This window comes from Perognathus longimembris, chromosome 8 (genome assembly GCF_023159225.1).
Source record: "Perognathus longimembris pacificus isolate PPM17 chromosome 8, ASM2315922v1, whole genome shotgun sequence".
Classification (NCBI taxonomy): Eukaryota; Metazoa; Chordata; class Mammalia; order Rodentia; family Heteromyidae; genus Perognathus; species Perognathus longimembris.
In genome coordinates this window covers 5,370,282-5,384,075 of record NC_063168.1, presented here as the reverse complement: position 1 = coordinate 5,384,075, position 13,794 = coordinate 5,370,282, and the positions used below count along the sequence as shown (strand labels likewise).

General features: G+C 47.1%; 1 protein-coding gene across 47 annotated transcripts in view; it reads right to left on the bottom strand.

Moving 5' to 3' along the window:
* Map4k4 (mitogen-activated protein kinase kinase kinase kinase 4) overlaps nt 1–8,937 on the bottom strand; it is a 147,648-nt gene extending 138,711 nt beyond the window's left edge. For 45 of the 47 annotated variants that reach the window (XM_048352417.1, XM_048352416.1, XM_048352424.1 and 42 more), the window contains exons 1-2: nt 8,714–8,853; nt 8,320–8,385 (exon numbers count right to left, since the gene is read on the bottom strand). In XM_048352417.1, coding sequence (XP_048208374.1) covers nt 8,320–8,385; nt 8,714–8,770 — 123 coding nt within the window. In that variant the 5' untranslated portion in view covers nt 8,771–8,853. The other 2 variants (XM_048352413.1, XM_048352414.1) reach the window with 2 other exon arrangements.
* Between the last annotated feature and the right edge of the window lie 4,857 nt (nt 8,938–13,794).

The window sequence follows — 13,794 nt, the reverse complement described above, 5'->3', positions numbered from 1 at the left end:
CACATCCCACACAAATCAAGTGCTCTTTCTTATAAAGCTACCAGAGGATTTGTTTTAGGAAAATAAGTAAACAAAATGGAAGACTGTGGTATCAGATAAACAGACAGAAATTCTCTGACAATAGCTATAAGCTAGGTCAGGACTAGGGGCAGTCTTTCCTGACAGCTTCAAGATGGGTGAAAAAGTTCTAATCAACAGGTTATCTGAAATAATAAATGATCTAAAGCTTTCAGCATTAAATAATGTTATTGATGGAGCGAGGAAGAATAGGCAAATACAGACATAATATGCGATATACATATGGGAAGACAGAACCAGGTACCTTGAAGAAGTGTGTGGAGTCGATAGACATGGGAGAACGATGAGAGGAATCAAGATACATTGTACTCGTGAACTGACATGGCGCATGCATGGCGCACTGAAATCCCTTACATAACTTAACAGGTTTTTTTAAAAAAGAAAAAAAAATCATTGATAAGGCCCAACTTTGCTAGGCATTTGACTTATCTTTTAGGGCATCTGAGAGGAAATGTAATGTTACATAGAAAAATAAACATGAAAAGTAAACCTATTTAAGGGGAAGGAGTATTTTTTTTAAATATATGTATACATGTAATCACATTCACCTAGTTGATTCACAGCTAGATGGTATCTATACAGTCATGATGATATAAACAATCATATTTTAACTCAAAAGAGGTGGCAAGTATAAGAGTTGTAGCAGTTTAAGGCAAGTACTTTAAGAACAGTAACTACTATTACAGGAAGTCAATAATGTATAAAACTAAGAAAAGAACCAACAAATATTTGATTCAAAAATACAAGCACCAGAGGCTCACACTTATAATCCTAGCTATTGGGGGGACTGAGATCTGAAGATGATGGTTCAAAGCCAGCTCAAGCACACAAATCCAAGAGACTAGTATCTCCCAAAAAGCCCAACCACAGTTGTGACTGGAGTGATATAATGATGTCCTTCAGTAGAAAACAGCTAAGGGCCAGTGCCCACAACCTGAGTTCAATCCCCACTACTGGCAGAAAAAAAGAAAAAGAAATGTAGCCATTAAGTAACAAATGAAGCAGAGGGAAGCATGGAAAACTGACAAGTCTAGGGGGATATGGTAGTTCACAGGTTTTGAAATGAGCATTTTAGTGTAGATTGCATAACTACACATAGGTTTTGGGATTTAGTTTGTTTGTTTGGGGGGTGGGGTCATGGGGCTTGAATTCTGGGCCTGGGTGCTGTCCCTGAGCTCTTCAGCTCAAGGCCAGCACTCTACCACTTGAGCCACAGAGCCACTTCCAGTTTTCGGGTGGTTAATTGGAGATAAGAGTCTCACAGACTTTCCTTCCTGGGCTGGCTTTGCACCGTGATCCTCAGATCTTAGCCTCCTGAGTAGCTACACACATTCTTTAACAAGGTTTTTAAGGTCCTACTTACCAAATAACTAAAGCAGGAAAATAAGTATGATGTAAGATGTTTTTCCATTATTTAAAAGCTAAACCTCTTTGTACAACTACTTAAAGATCGTTTAAAATTCATTTCTTAATAAGTTAACTTGCCAGGGTTAGCCATATTTTAGACAGCTAATAATGCCTAGAGTCAAAGACACTTGGCAGTGAAGCACCAAGCTACAAGTACGAATGCTCTCACACCTGGGCCTGGGAATATGGCCTAGTGGTACAGTGCTCGCCTTGTATACATGAAGCCCTGGGTTCAATTCCTCAGCACCACATATATAGAAAAAAGCTGGAAGTGGCACTGTGGCTCAAGAGGCAGAGTACTAGCCTTGAGCAAAAAAAAAAAAGCCAGGGACAGTACTCAAGCCCTGAGTCCACAACCCAGGACTGGCAACAAAAACAAAACAAATAAACAGTGCAAATGCTCTCACACCTTACTTCTCAATGGCAGGATCATCAACTACTGAGCACAGACAGACAGAATGAGTCCCCAATTATCCAGCATCTAAAGCACCAACCCATCCCAGCTTACGAACAGCCCTACACCCACCCACATTGAGTCTTGCTAGCTCAATACCCTTCATAGTACAGCCTACTGATTAGGCTGTACAGCAAGGTCACTTCACAAATTGAGGAAAGTGTATAAAAATCTTTATGGCAAACTGAGAAGGTAACATTCTGTCCTTTGATTTTTAAAAACAAAAAATGAAGCAGATATTCTGTATGTCTTCTTTTCCATTTGAACTTTCTAGTCATTTATTTTGACTCTTTTACTATACAGAACAGCACTGCTGAAGTTGCCCTACTTTAAAGGACACACTGTAGCCAGGTATAATAGTGTGCACTTGGGCAACAGAAGGAAAATCCTAGAAAAATGAAAGCACTGATACTGAGGAAAGAAAACATGGGCAAAGCCCAGCACAATGGTTCAAGACTGCAATCCTAGCTACTTGTGGTGTGAGGACAACTTAAGCAAAAAAGAAGCTTGCCAGACTGCACCCTAACCAACGTCTGGGTGCAGTGGTGCACACCTATTCCCCCAGCTATCCTGCTATATGGGAAATAGTCACTGAAGGTGGTGACACACACACTTGTCTCCCCCAAAGCACAAAGAACTACGAGAAGGAGAATAGTAGGCCACACCAAACTGGGCATAAAGCAAAGAAGCACTATAACCAATGAAGAAAAAAAAAAAGAGAGAGAGAGAGAGAGAGAGACTTGGATCAAGTGGTAGAGTGCCTGCCTACCAAGTGTGAGCCTTGAGTTCAATCTCTAGTACTGACCCACCTCCCAAAAAAAGAAACACAGGCTGTAATATACTTAAAAGCAAAAAGGAAAGCATGTGATACTTCAAGAGCGGGCAGTCTCTCGGCTCAAGCAGCTACAGGCCCCAGGTAGGCAAACATTTACTAATAAAGGCAAAGAAACAAAAGTAAAGAGCCTGTAGGATATTCTTATGTCAAAGCATCTATGCAGTAAAGGGGATTTACAATATTTACTCCTTAGATGATTTTTTTTTTGCTTACTTGATACACCTGTTCAGTGATACGCTATTTCAAAATATGTCTTTTTTGCAGGGAGTGGTGAAAAATGCCTATAACCTCAGCTCTCAGGAGGCTGAGGCAGAGTAGGATTGAATTATTAAGGCCAGCCTGAGGCTCAATATAGGAACATAAACACCACACCAAATGTGTCTGGATAGTATTTTTGGATCATGTTAACATGCAGAAATACACACATATATCCAATATTAATTTAAAAGTACAAGTTTGTATACTAGTAAATACATATTTGCTACAAAATATCAAGCAGTAAAGAAGTGAAAAATCTCATAATCTGTATAGATGGTTGGACTCCCTGTAAAGCTTTCTTTTGGAAAGGTGAGGTTGATATTCTTTTAAGAGAGCTCCACACCAATACTTGTTCAACTGGCTGGCTTCCTCCCACCTTCCCCATCTCCAGGATCCTTCCAGCATGAAGGAAATCCATGTCTCAGAACAAGTCTGAACATGCCACAGGCACAGACCAGCTGGCATAACCCTCCTAATGGAAGCCACTAGTCCTGCCAAATTCCCACTGTCCAACTAAAAACAAGAGATGCTACACTCAAAAGATAACATTTAGAGAATCCTTCACAAAGGTGTATGTGCCTGCCCCAAAAGCTATACTATTTTTAAAGGCTATACTATTTATATGACTTTATCACTGAGTAATCAGAACTAAGTTTGGCACTTTCACCCTGCTCCTCCTGAAAACGCTCACTTAAAGGAACATACCAAAGCCTGCAAAGAGAAGTGAGTTCAGCAAGTTAAATATAAAAAAGGAGGAATTCCCAGGCATCTGCCCCAAGCTCACCTCCTCTCTGCAACTACCACAAACTACTCGTTCCATCTCAGGGTCAATGCCTTAGGCCATCTTCCCTGTACTTCCCATTTGGTCAAGTCCTTTAGTCCTACGGATCCCCAAGCCCAACAACCTCTCTGTAACTTCTCCATGTTAAAAGACTGATGTCTCACCTCAACTCCCTGAGATGCACACTATACCCTAGAACTCCTATCATTCCACAGTTCACTACTGGTCCACTTCCTCTCTTACTTAAATAACTGAGAGAACAAAGATTAGCACAATGCCAAATGGGGAGAGGGTCAGCACTCATGAGTCCTACAGGACACTTCTGCTCAACCTCCATGATCTACAAGATAACTCTCTTCCAAAGACAGTGGCAGACAGGGTGAAAGGAGCTCTGTCCTTCACTGAGGCAACAGGTTCCTCCTTTTTAGTAAGCCTGATTCCACACATTTCATCTGTTAGATTCTAAACTCCTTGGCAACTGCTGTTCCTGGATTCCCATCTAACCTATTACAATCCTATCTAGACTCATTTCTTCCTCAGGCTGGTAGTATGCTCACAAAATACAAAATAACAATCACCCAAGAAAAGTACAAATGACAAAACAGTCACAAGAAAAACAAACTCTAAAATCATATGGAAACAAACTTATTTCTGATCATTTTCAATACTATCACTGTCTCCTTTGACAAAAATAATTGGAATTCATACTTGTCCGACCTGGGGAATCAGTAAGTACACACACACCACTGTACTACAGACACCTCTTTTTATACATATATAGTACTATATATTTTACATATAATCAATGAACAGATCTTCACAAACAAAAAAGAAGGAGGTTAGGAGGGGATGCTGGGATAACTGGGGACCACTACACGCTAGACAAGCACTCTGCCACCAAGCTACATCCCAAGTCTCACACACACACACACACACACACACACACACACACACACACACACACCAGGTTCTTTTTACAAAGCTTTAGTCTATGAGTACTCTTCTCCACAATCCTTCAAAAACATAAGAACGTTTAAAAAAAATCCTCTTGACAGAATATGCTGTTTTTCAGCTCCTTTTTTTTTTTTTTTGGTGATACGCTGGTCTGAACTCAGGATCTGAACTCAGGATCTGCAAGTGCTCTACCGCTGAGCCACATTTCCTGACCTTTTTCCACAATGGCTATGGAGAAAGGGCCTGGCTTCCTATACAGGTGCACACCTGGACTGTGATCCTATCTTTCACTTCCCACTGTAACTGAGATGAAAGGTACACTATCACACCGCAGCTTCTTGCACTGACAATGACTCTCATGGGTCTTTTTTGCTAGTGCCATAGCATCTAGCTATTGGTTGGAATGGGGTCTTGCAGACTTTCCTGCTCAGGGTGCCAACCAAGCTCCTCCAGATCCCAGCCTCCCAAGTCACCAGAATTATACAAGCCTAGGCCAGGAATACACATGTCAACTCCTTTGTTCTAAGTTACATTTTGCTCATCTATACTGGACTATTTACCATTCTTGTCAGATATTAAAAAATTAGAAGCTACCCTGTCAAAAAAAAAAAGCCATTTTCATAGAAAACTCTACAAACTCTTCTTTACTCCCATTTACTTGGCCTCAACACAATTCCTTCAAACTAGGCAATGACTGTCATTATAACTTACACACAGGCACAAAAATACATAATTCCAAGTTAGGTGTTGCTGTGGGTTGTTGAGATTATCAATGTCTTACCTAAAAATGCTTTTCTCAAAAAGTTTCTTAATAATGAATTGCAATAATCTAATACCAAAACCACCAAATACAAATCAGCCAATAAAAATCTTAACTAAACCTCTGTACAAATGGTGTTTCTCCTCCTTAGGCAGTAGATTGATGTTCCCTGCAGTAGTTCATAAACATGAAAGAACTGCCAGTAACATGCACTGAGAAAAATCAGGAAAGTGCTAGCACTGGTGTCTTTCATGTTGACAGCTTTCTAAGTGTGATAATGACATCATGATTATGTTTAAAAAAAAAAAAAAGACACTGAAGCAGGGCGCTGGTGGTGGTGCTCACGCCTGTAATCTTCTTAGCTACTCAGGAGACTGAGATCTGAGGATCTCAATTCAAACCCATCCAGGCAGGAAAGTCAGTGAGACTCTTACCTTCCAATTAACCACTAGCAAAAAGCCATAAGTGGAGCTATGGCTCAAGTGGTAGAATGCTAGCCTAAAGTGACAAAAAGCTCAGGGACAGCACACAAGCCCCAGAGTTCAAGCCCCAGAACCAGAAAGGAAAAAAAAAAAAAAAAAAAAGCATTGAAATGTTTTAGTAAAATTATACCTAAAGTCTACCTTAAGATAAAGGAGTAGAATACAGATGAGATAATAGCCGTGGGGAGAAGGGAACAGAGCTATCAGTTCTCTCTGTAAATGTTTGAAAACTTCTGTAAAGATGGTATGTGTATCTAGATATGCATATTCATGTATCTAGATATATATACACACACACAGTTGCTTGTGAGCAAAATCTCAAGCACAACTTTATTCCGGGTTTTACGTAACTTTTAAACAGATTTCTTAATGCTTACATTTACAAAATTTCCCTCAACTGCACAGACTAGGTAGAGCTGTGTCACTGCCCAAATCCCACATACAAATGAGCTCCAGCTCAGCAGAACCACTTCCAAAGCATGGAGGTGTGAGAAGAAGGAAATGAGGAGGGGAAACAATAATGACCCTGCCCAAACTGTCCTCACAAACAGTACCCACCTCTTAAAACCGTAACCGGGCTTTCAAACTATCCCCTTCTAGCTCACTTCACTACCCTTAACATCCACAATGACCCAAGAAAACACAAACAATCCAACTACTGTGTAACCAGGTCAAAAACAAGCTCTGGCTAACTCACTTGGAAGAGTATACTCACCACTAAAATTTGGCCAGAAAAACTAGGTTAGAAAAAAACCAGCCTGTTGCTTAAACAAACACTGGGGCTGTAAGCCAGTTACCAGCCACGAAGTGAGTTGCAACACAATCCTTTCCCAAAATTTTCCAAAGCCTTGCAAATTCAGTTGGGCCTAGCAGGGCTCCCCTTCAAATCCAAAAATCTGGCCCAGGCCCCTCAAGTTAACAAACAAAGCACATGGGAATTCATTTGAGATCACCTTCGAATACTGACTCCAGTTCAGACCACCAATCAGTCAGTACACTCACACTGCCCAGGCCAGTGAAAGCCCGGGCTAGGGAGATGCATTCAAATGAGATAGAGACCTTATTCAGAAAGCAGAAAAGGAACAATGGGACCCACACTTAATGTGGTCTAAGAAAACATGCACAGTCAGATTCGAACACCCCCTCCCATTTTTAAATGAAACAATGACAATTCTTCACAGTGTGCCACAAAGCCTTGCTTTTATGGGAAGATTTTTTTTTTAATTGTAGCCCAACCTACTCTTAACAGCTAGCTTAGTTAAGTTTCAGAAAATAATTAGTAATAAAGCAGACAGCTCCAGGCAGGGATAAATTTCCCATTTTGCTTTGAATTCTCAAGGCCTGGGCCTCCATTACCTATCCCCGTGCAGCTCATCTCCAGACTGTGTACTCCCTGAACAAAAAAAAGGAACACTACCCTGCTGGTTACATCAGGTGTCAGCAACTCCGCACAGTTTCAGGGGTCCAGTCCTCCCTCCCTTTCTTTTTTGCAGGACAGGAGGAGGGGTTCGCATTTAAAGAAAGCGGAAAAAAGACCTGGGTGGGTGTGAAAAGCAGGGCATCCTCTCCACTCCTCTCTTTCCCTCATCCCTGCTTCAATTACACAGCTGTCAAACAGGTTATTCCTGGAATTCAGACTTCATAATCCTCATTCGGTAATTCTTCCTGCTGCTGTTGCCCAAACACAACACTCCTCCCTGCTTGCCCCAAAATCTTCTCCCCATCAGGACAGAGGAGGAGGAGGAGAGTCAGGATTAGAGAAGCAGTCCCAGGTAACGCCAAACTCCCGGGGCCTTGGGCAACCTGGCAAGCACGGGGGAGCCCCAGAAACACCATGACAATGTTGAAGAAGGCCAAGGCGGTGTGGTTGGGGATAATCATAGCCCAGGCCTACCGGGACTGAACGTTAGAACTCAACGCACAAACCCGGTGTGGAGGAAAAGGGAAAAAAAATAATAAATCTCAGGTTGTCCTGGGGAGCCAAAATAAATAAATAAACAAACAAGTAAATAAAAAAGCACTCCTTTTCCAGGGCAGTGCAGGGAGGGCAGTGCCGGCCTCCCGATCCGCTCACAGCCAGGAAGCAGCGAGGTCTTCTGAGGCCAGGGTGAGTGGAAGCGAACTCGCTGCTCCCCGAGCAAGCAAGCGGGGCGCACGGCCCCGGCGCAGCCCCCTCCCGACTCGGGGGGTGGGGTGGGGGGAGGCCCGGCGTCGCCCTCAAGACCACCCCCACCCCCACCCCGACCCGAAGTTTCCACGCGCCACGGGGAAACAAAGGAGGCGCCCCCCGCCCCCCCCCCCCGCACCGACCTTGTAGACTTGTCCATAGGTGCCATTTCCAACCACTTCCACCAGCTCGAAGATCCCGGCGGGGTCCTGGAGGCGAGGGGTGGGGTGGGGAGGAGAGAAGCAGAGACGGGGTTACCGTCGCGGCGGGGGCCCCCCGAGCCCCACGCACCCCGGGTCCCTCCACCCGGCGTCCCCGGGACCCAGGGCTGTGTGTGTGTGTGGAGGGGGTGGGGGGGGGTCCTCACCCTCGCCGCCGCCACCGGCAGACAAAGGGGCGACCGCGCCCGCCTCCCGTCCGCCCGCCCGCCCGCCGGGCCGGGCCGGGCCGGGACTCAGCAGCCCACGGCGGCGCCCCCTCGGCCCGGGCGGCCAGGGCGCGGCCCCGCCGCCCCGCCCGCGGGGCCCACTCACTCACCCGCAGGGAGGACAGGTCGATGTCCACCAGACTTTTTGCGGGGGAGTCGTTCGCCATTTTCCCCTCACGGCCACCCGCGAACAAATCGCTCACAATGCCCGCGCGCCCGCCTGCTGCCCGCCTGCCTGCCTGCCGGCCGGCCGGCCTCGCCTGCCTGCCTGCCTGCCTGCCTGCTGCTCGGCGGGCGCCGGCGCTGCTGAGGGCCGGGCTCGGGACGCTCCCGCCCGGGGGCGGCGGCGTGGGCGGCGGCGGCGGCGGGCTGGGCCGCGCGCTCCGGGGCCGCCCGCTCCGCTCCGCTCGCTGCCTCGCTGCCTCGCTCCCTCGCGGCTCTCGGCCGCCCGGGCCGCGCGGACTGACGGACGCCGGGCGGGCGGCCGGGCGGGAGGAGCGTGCGCGGGCGGCGGCGGCGGCGGCGGCGGCGCTCACACCATGGCGCGGCCCGGCCCGCAGGCCTCTGGGCGTCGCCCCGCCGCCTCAGCCCCCCCGCCCCGGCGCCCCGCGCGCGCCTCGAGCCCGGAGCCGGAGCCACGCAGAGTTACGGGCCCGGGGAGGGAGCGCGAGGCAGGCAGCGAGACAAAGATCACCCGGGAGGGGAAGCGGAGGCGCGGGCGGAGGCGGGCGGGCGGGCGGGCGGCGGGCGGGGAGAGAGGGAGGAGGGAGGGGGCGGCGGCCGCCGCGCAGGAGGCGGAGGCGGAGGAGGAGGAGGAGGAGGAGGAACGGGACACCGAAAATCTATGCCGAGCCCCGAGCGAGCGAGCGAGCGAGCGGGCGGGGGGCCGAGCCCGCGCCCCCCTCGCCTACCCGGGCAGGAAAAGCGGGCGGAAACGCACTCACGCCCCGGCGCGTGAATATTCATCAGGGGTGGGGCCCGAACAATGGCGGGGCGGGCGGCGGGGCGGCGGCCGGCCCTCGAGGCCCCGCGCGGCCCCCTGCCCCCGGGGGTGCCCGAGCCGGGACACGCCCTGCCGGCCTGCCTCGCTCCGACCCCGACGGGAAGCACGGTGACCCGGGACCCCGCAGCCACCCGGGCGCCGCGGACCGCACCCCCGTGCGGGACACCGGGGTGGGGGGCGGTGGGGGGGGGGTGTCCGTCCCGGGCCACCCCACCCCCAGCTCCGGAGTCGCCCTGAGACCCTGGCTTCCGGTTCCCCGCGCCCGCCGCCGCCGCTCAAGTGTGTGACACCAGGTAGGTGGTCGGATTTGCTGGGCATCACCCGGCGGCTGCTCCGGGCTCCTCCGGGAAGTCTGCCGGTGCCGGACACGGTGCTCCTGGAAGATCCCCGACCGCGCTCTGGGAAGTTTGCCCGTCCCCGGCGGTGCTCCTGGCGCTGCTTGATCCCTGCCCGTGCTCCTGGAAGTGCTCCCTGATCCTGACCGTGCTCCCAGACAGTCCCACTCGAGCCTGTGCCTGGTCAAGTCCACCCGGGACCCACAGACCCACAGAGAACTCCTGACTCTAACCTCGGAAGGAAACTGGTGGGTAGGTGAGGCAATCCGACCACAGTCCTCGGTATTATATTCCTGACCCGGCCAAAAAAAAAAACGTGCCTATTACCTTACAGGTAAAAGGTGTTCTCCAAGAGGAGTACCTCGGATTGGCCAGGAGGGGCTGCAAAGGCACTGATTGCGGGGCTCACCTCCGGAGTTTGAGGTTTTGGAGGTGCGGGACGGGACCTGAGAATGTGTGCTTTCTTTGGCAAGTTCGCAAATGAAGCGAAGGTTGCTGTCACCAGAATCACCAGCAGAACGGGACCCTCCCCCCCCCACACCCCACCCTCCCGCCATAAGGCAAACGCAAGACCTCGCCCTCATAACTGGGGCTTCACAAACGCAGCATCTTGTGTACCTTTCCAGACATGTTTTGTCCCGGTGCTTTACAGTATCCAGTGGACTGCCCTAAGGTAAGGAAACCAAAGCACTGGAAAGATAAGGTAGGAACCCAATCCCTTTATAGCCTCGCCAGAGAGGAAACCGGAATTTCCTCCAAGTTTAACCCACTCCCCAAGTTCAAGTCTGTCCCTTCAGCCAGGTTTTTTAAGATTTCTGACATGAGACAGTCAGGTATACATTCACAGTCCTGATACTCAGTTGATTAAGAAAATACAGTCTCTGAAATGTTTCCATAAGTTGAGTGCTATTTGTAATTTTTAATCCATCAGTAGCTATGTTGTCTAATAGTGTTTATGGTAAGGACTAGATAGCACGTAATCCAGCTCAACAATGAGGCTCAAGCCTTTAAGTATGTTGTCTCATTATTATTCACAGTAATTTCAAAGAATGCTCATTTTTTTTCCTCCCTCACACATTAGGAAATTAAATCTGAAAGTAACTTGTGTGTACAACTGGTCCTGATACAGAAATAACAGGGCCATCCAAGATAGTGCCTTCCACAGGTTCAGTTCTAACCCGGTGACATGGAGTCCCACATGGAGCTACCCACTTCCTTTCTGGAACCATCTCTTCATACTACAGGCTTTCTCCGAATCACCTCCCTGGTAGGCTGCTATTTCTGTTTCACCTATGACTTTGATGAGGCTTGAACTCAGGGCCTTGCACTCTACTTTTTTTTCACTCACCCCTGTGCTCTACCATTAAGCCATACCTCTGCTTCTGGCTTAAAAAAAAAAAAAAAAAGGTTGTTTGTTTAAGATCAGAGTCTCTTGGATTTGTCTGCCTAACTGGCTTCAATTCTCAATCTTCAGATTTCAACCTTCGGAGTAGTATTATAGGTGTGAGCCAGAAACTCCCTACTTTCAGTCAGTACCTGTTCTTGAAGGGGCACTTGAGTAAGCATTGTCCAGCAGCTAAGGAAGAACAGCAGGGTGTTCCCTCAGAGAACTGAAAGGGGAGTAACGGTCATAAGACCGTCTCACACATACACGCAGTTTGCATAATCATAGCACAGAAATATCATTGTAAATTCTAGCAGGAGAGAAACAGCATTAAACAAGCCTTCTGTTAAGCAAGCTGGACTTGGGGAAAACTGAACAGGGTTTGAACTCTAGTTTTATTACTTATCAGTTGTGCAACCCTACTCTTGATGCTTCACTTTTCAGCCTATTTCCTCTTCTGTAAACCAGATAAAGACTGTAGATAAGAAGACTAGTTGAAAGCAAGATGGAGGCCAGAGCGAAAGACCTGTTGACAGAGGATGCTAGAGGTCTTAAAACTCAGGCTTTCCGATAGGATGCCTGAATGTTAAAACATTTGCTTGTGGTTCAGAGCCCTATTTATACTTGTAAGGATATTGTCTTGAGCCAAGGAAAGGATGGGGGTAGCTGAATGGTGGTGAAAAAAGAAAAGTTTGATTTTGAACCCCAAACTAAAGTTAATGAACTTCTTATCCAAGAGCAGTATGCATCTGCTTAGTCTGATATCAGCTACTCCATCTCCAAGGGTAGAGGCCATGTTTTCAATGTACATCATGTGCTAGTAGTTCAGGCTGCCATAGCAAAACTCAAATAATTATACTTGTTGTCCCTTATTTATGCTTTCACTTTCTGAGATCTCAGTTAGCTGAGGCCAACCAATCTGAAAATATTACATGGAAAATTCCAGAAATAAATTTCTTGAATTTTAAATAACATAGCATATTTTCAAATTTTTCTACTTTATTATTGTTTATTTGTAATTTCTCACTGGGCTTCACTTACTTTGCTAATTAAACTATCACAAGCATCCATAAGAAAAAATGTGCATATATATGTATGTGTGTGTATATATATTTTTTGCCAATCCTGGGGCTTGAACTCAGGGCCTAGGCACTGTCCCTGAACTTCTTTTGCTCAAGGCTAACACTCTACCACTTGAGCCACAGAGCCACTTCCAGCTTTTTTCTGTGTATGTGGTACTGAGGAATCGAATCCAGGGCTTCATGCATGCTAGGCAAGAACTCTAGCATGAAGCCACATTCCCAGCCCTGTATGTGTATTACGTGTGTATACATGTATATATACATATATGTATATAGATAGATAGATATGTATACACACATATATAATTTGTAGAGAGAAATTAATGCTGTCCCTATTTTAGGCATCTACCAAGAGTCTTAGAACTTATCCTTCACAGATAAGAGGAGGGCTACTGTAACAAAACAAAAAAAAATCTTACAGTTCTAGAGGCGGAAAAGACCAAGATTAAAATCCTAGAGTATTGGGCTGGGGATATGGCCTAGTGGCAAGAGAGCTTGCCTCATTTACATGAGGCCCTGGGTTCGATTCCCCAGCACCACATATACAGAAAACGGCCAGAAGTGGTGCTGTGGCTCAAGTGGCAGAGTGCTAGCCTTGAGCAAAAGGAAGCCAGGGACAGTGCTCAGGCCCTGAGTCCAAGCCCCAGGACTGGCAAAAATAAAAAATAAAAAAAAATAAATCCTAGAGTATTCGCTTTGGGGTAAAGATTCACCTCCTGGCTTACAGGCAGACAGCCACCTTCTCTCTGTACCCACACATGGCTTTTCCTTGTTGCATGCTCAAGGAAAGAGGGAACAGGCACTCTGGTACCCCTTATAAAGTCACCAATCCTACTCATCTGGGTTTCACACGTATGGCCTCATTTAATCTTAACTACTTCCTTCAGGTCCTATCTCCAGATGGAGTCCCATAGCTACATTTATATGCAACAGCTATAAATGGAGGGGAGACACTCTGAAAGAAGCTCCATGCAGGACATAATGCCAAAGGCTGGGATCCATTGTCCCTAAGAATCTATTTGAAGACACAAAATAAACCTCCTCAATAAAGTGATACATAAGAAAATACTGTTTAGCACTTGAGTCCGAGGGGGGAAAAATAGCTTGCTTGGAAAAAGAACAAGAAGTTGAAAAGGTAAGGAAAATGACCACACTGGATAGAGGATTCAGCTCAGGGAATCAGCTTTCCATTACTGAAACAAGTACCTAAGATAATCAATTTATAGAAAGAAAAAGAAGATTGTGCATTGTTGATGAGAGTTTTGGAAGTGTTAGTCGGTGACAGGTTAGGCCTCTTGCTGTGGGCCCTATAGTGAAAGAGCATGACATGACCGGAAGCATGCCACAGTGCAGCCACCTAATAGAAGCCAGAAGTAACAAAAGGAAG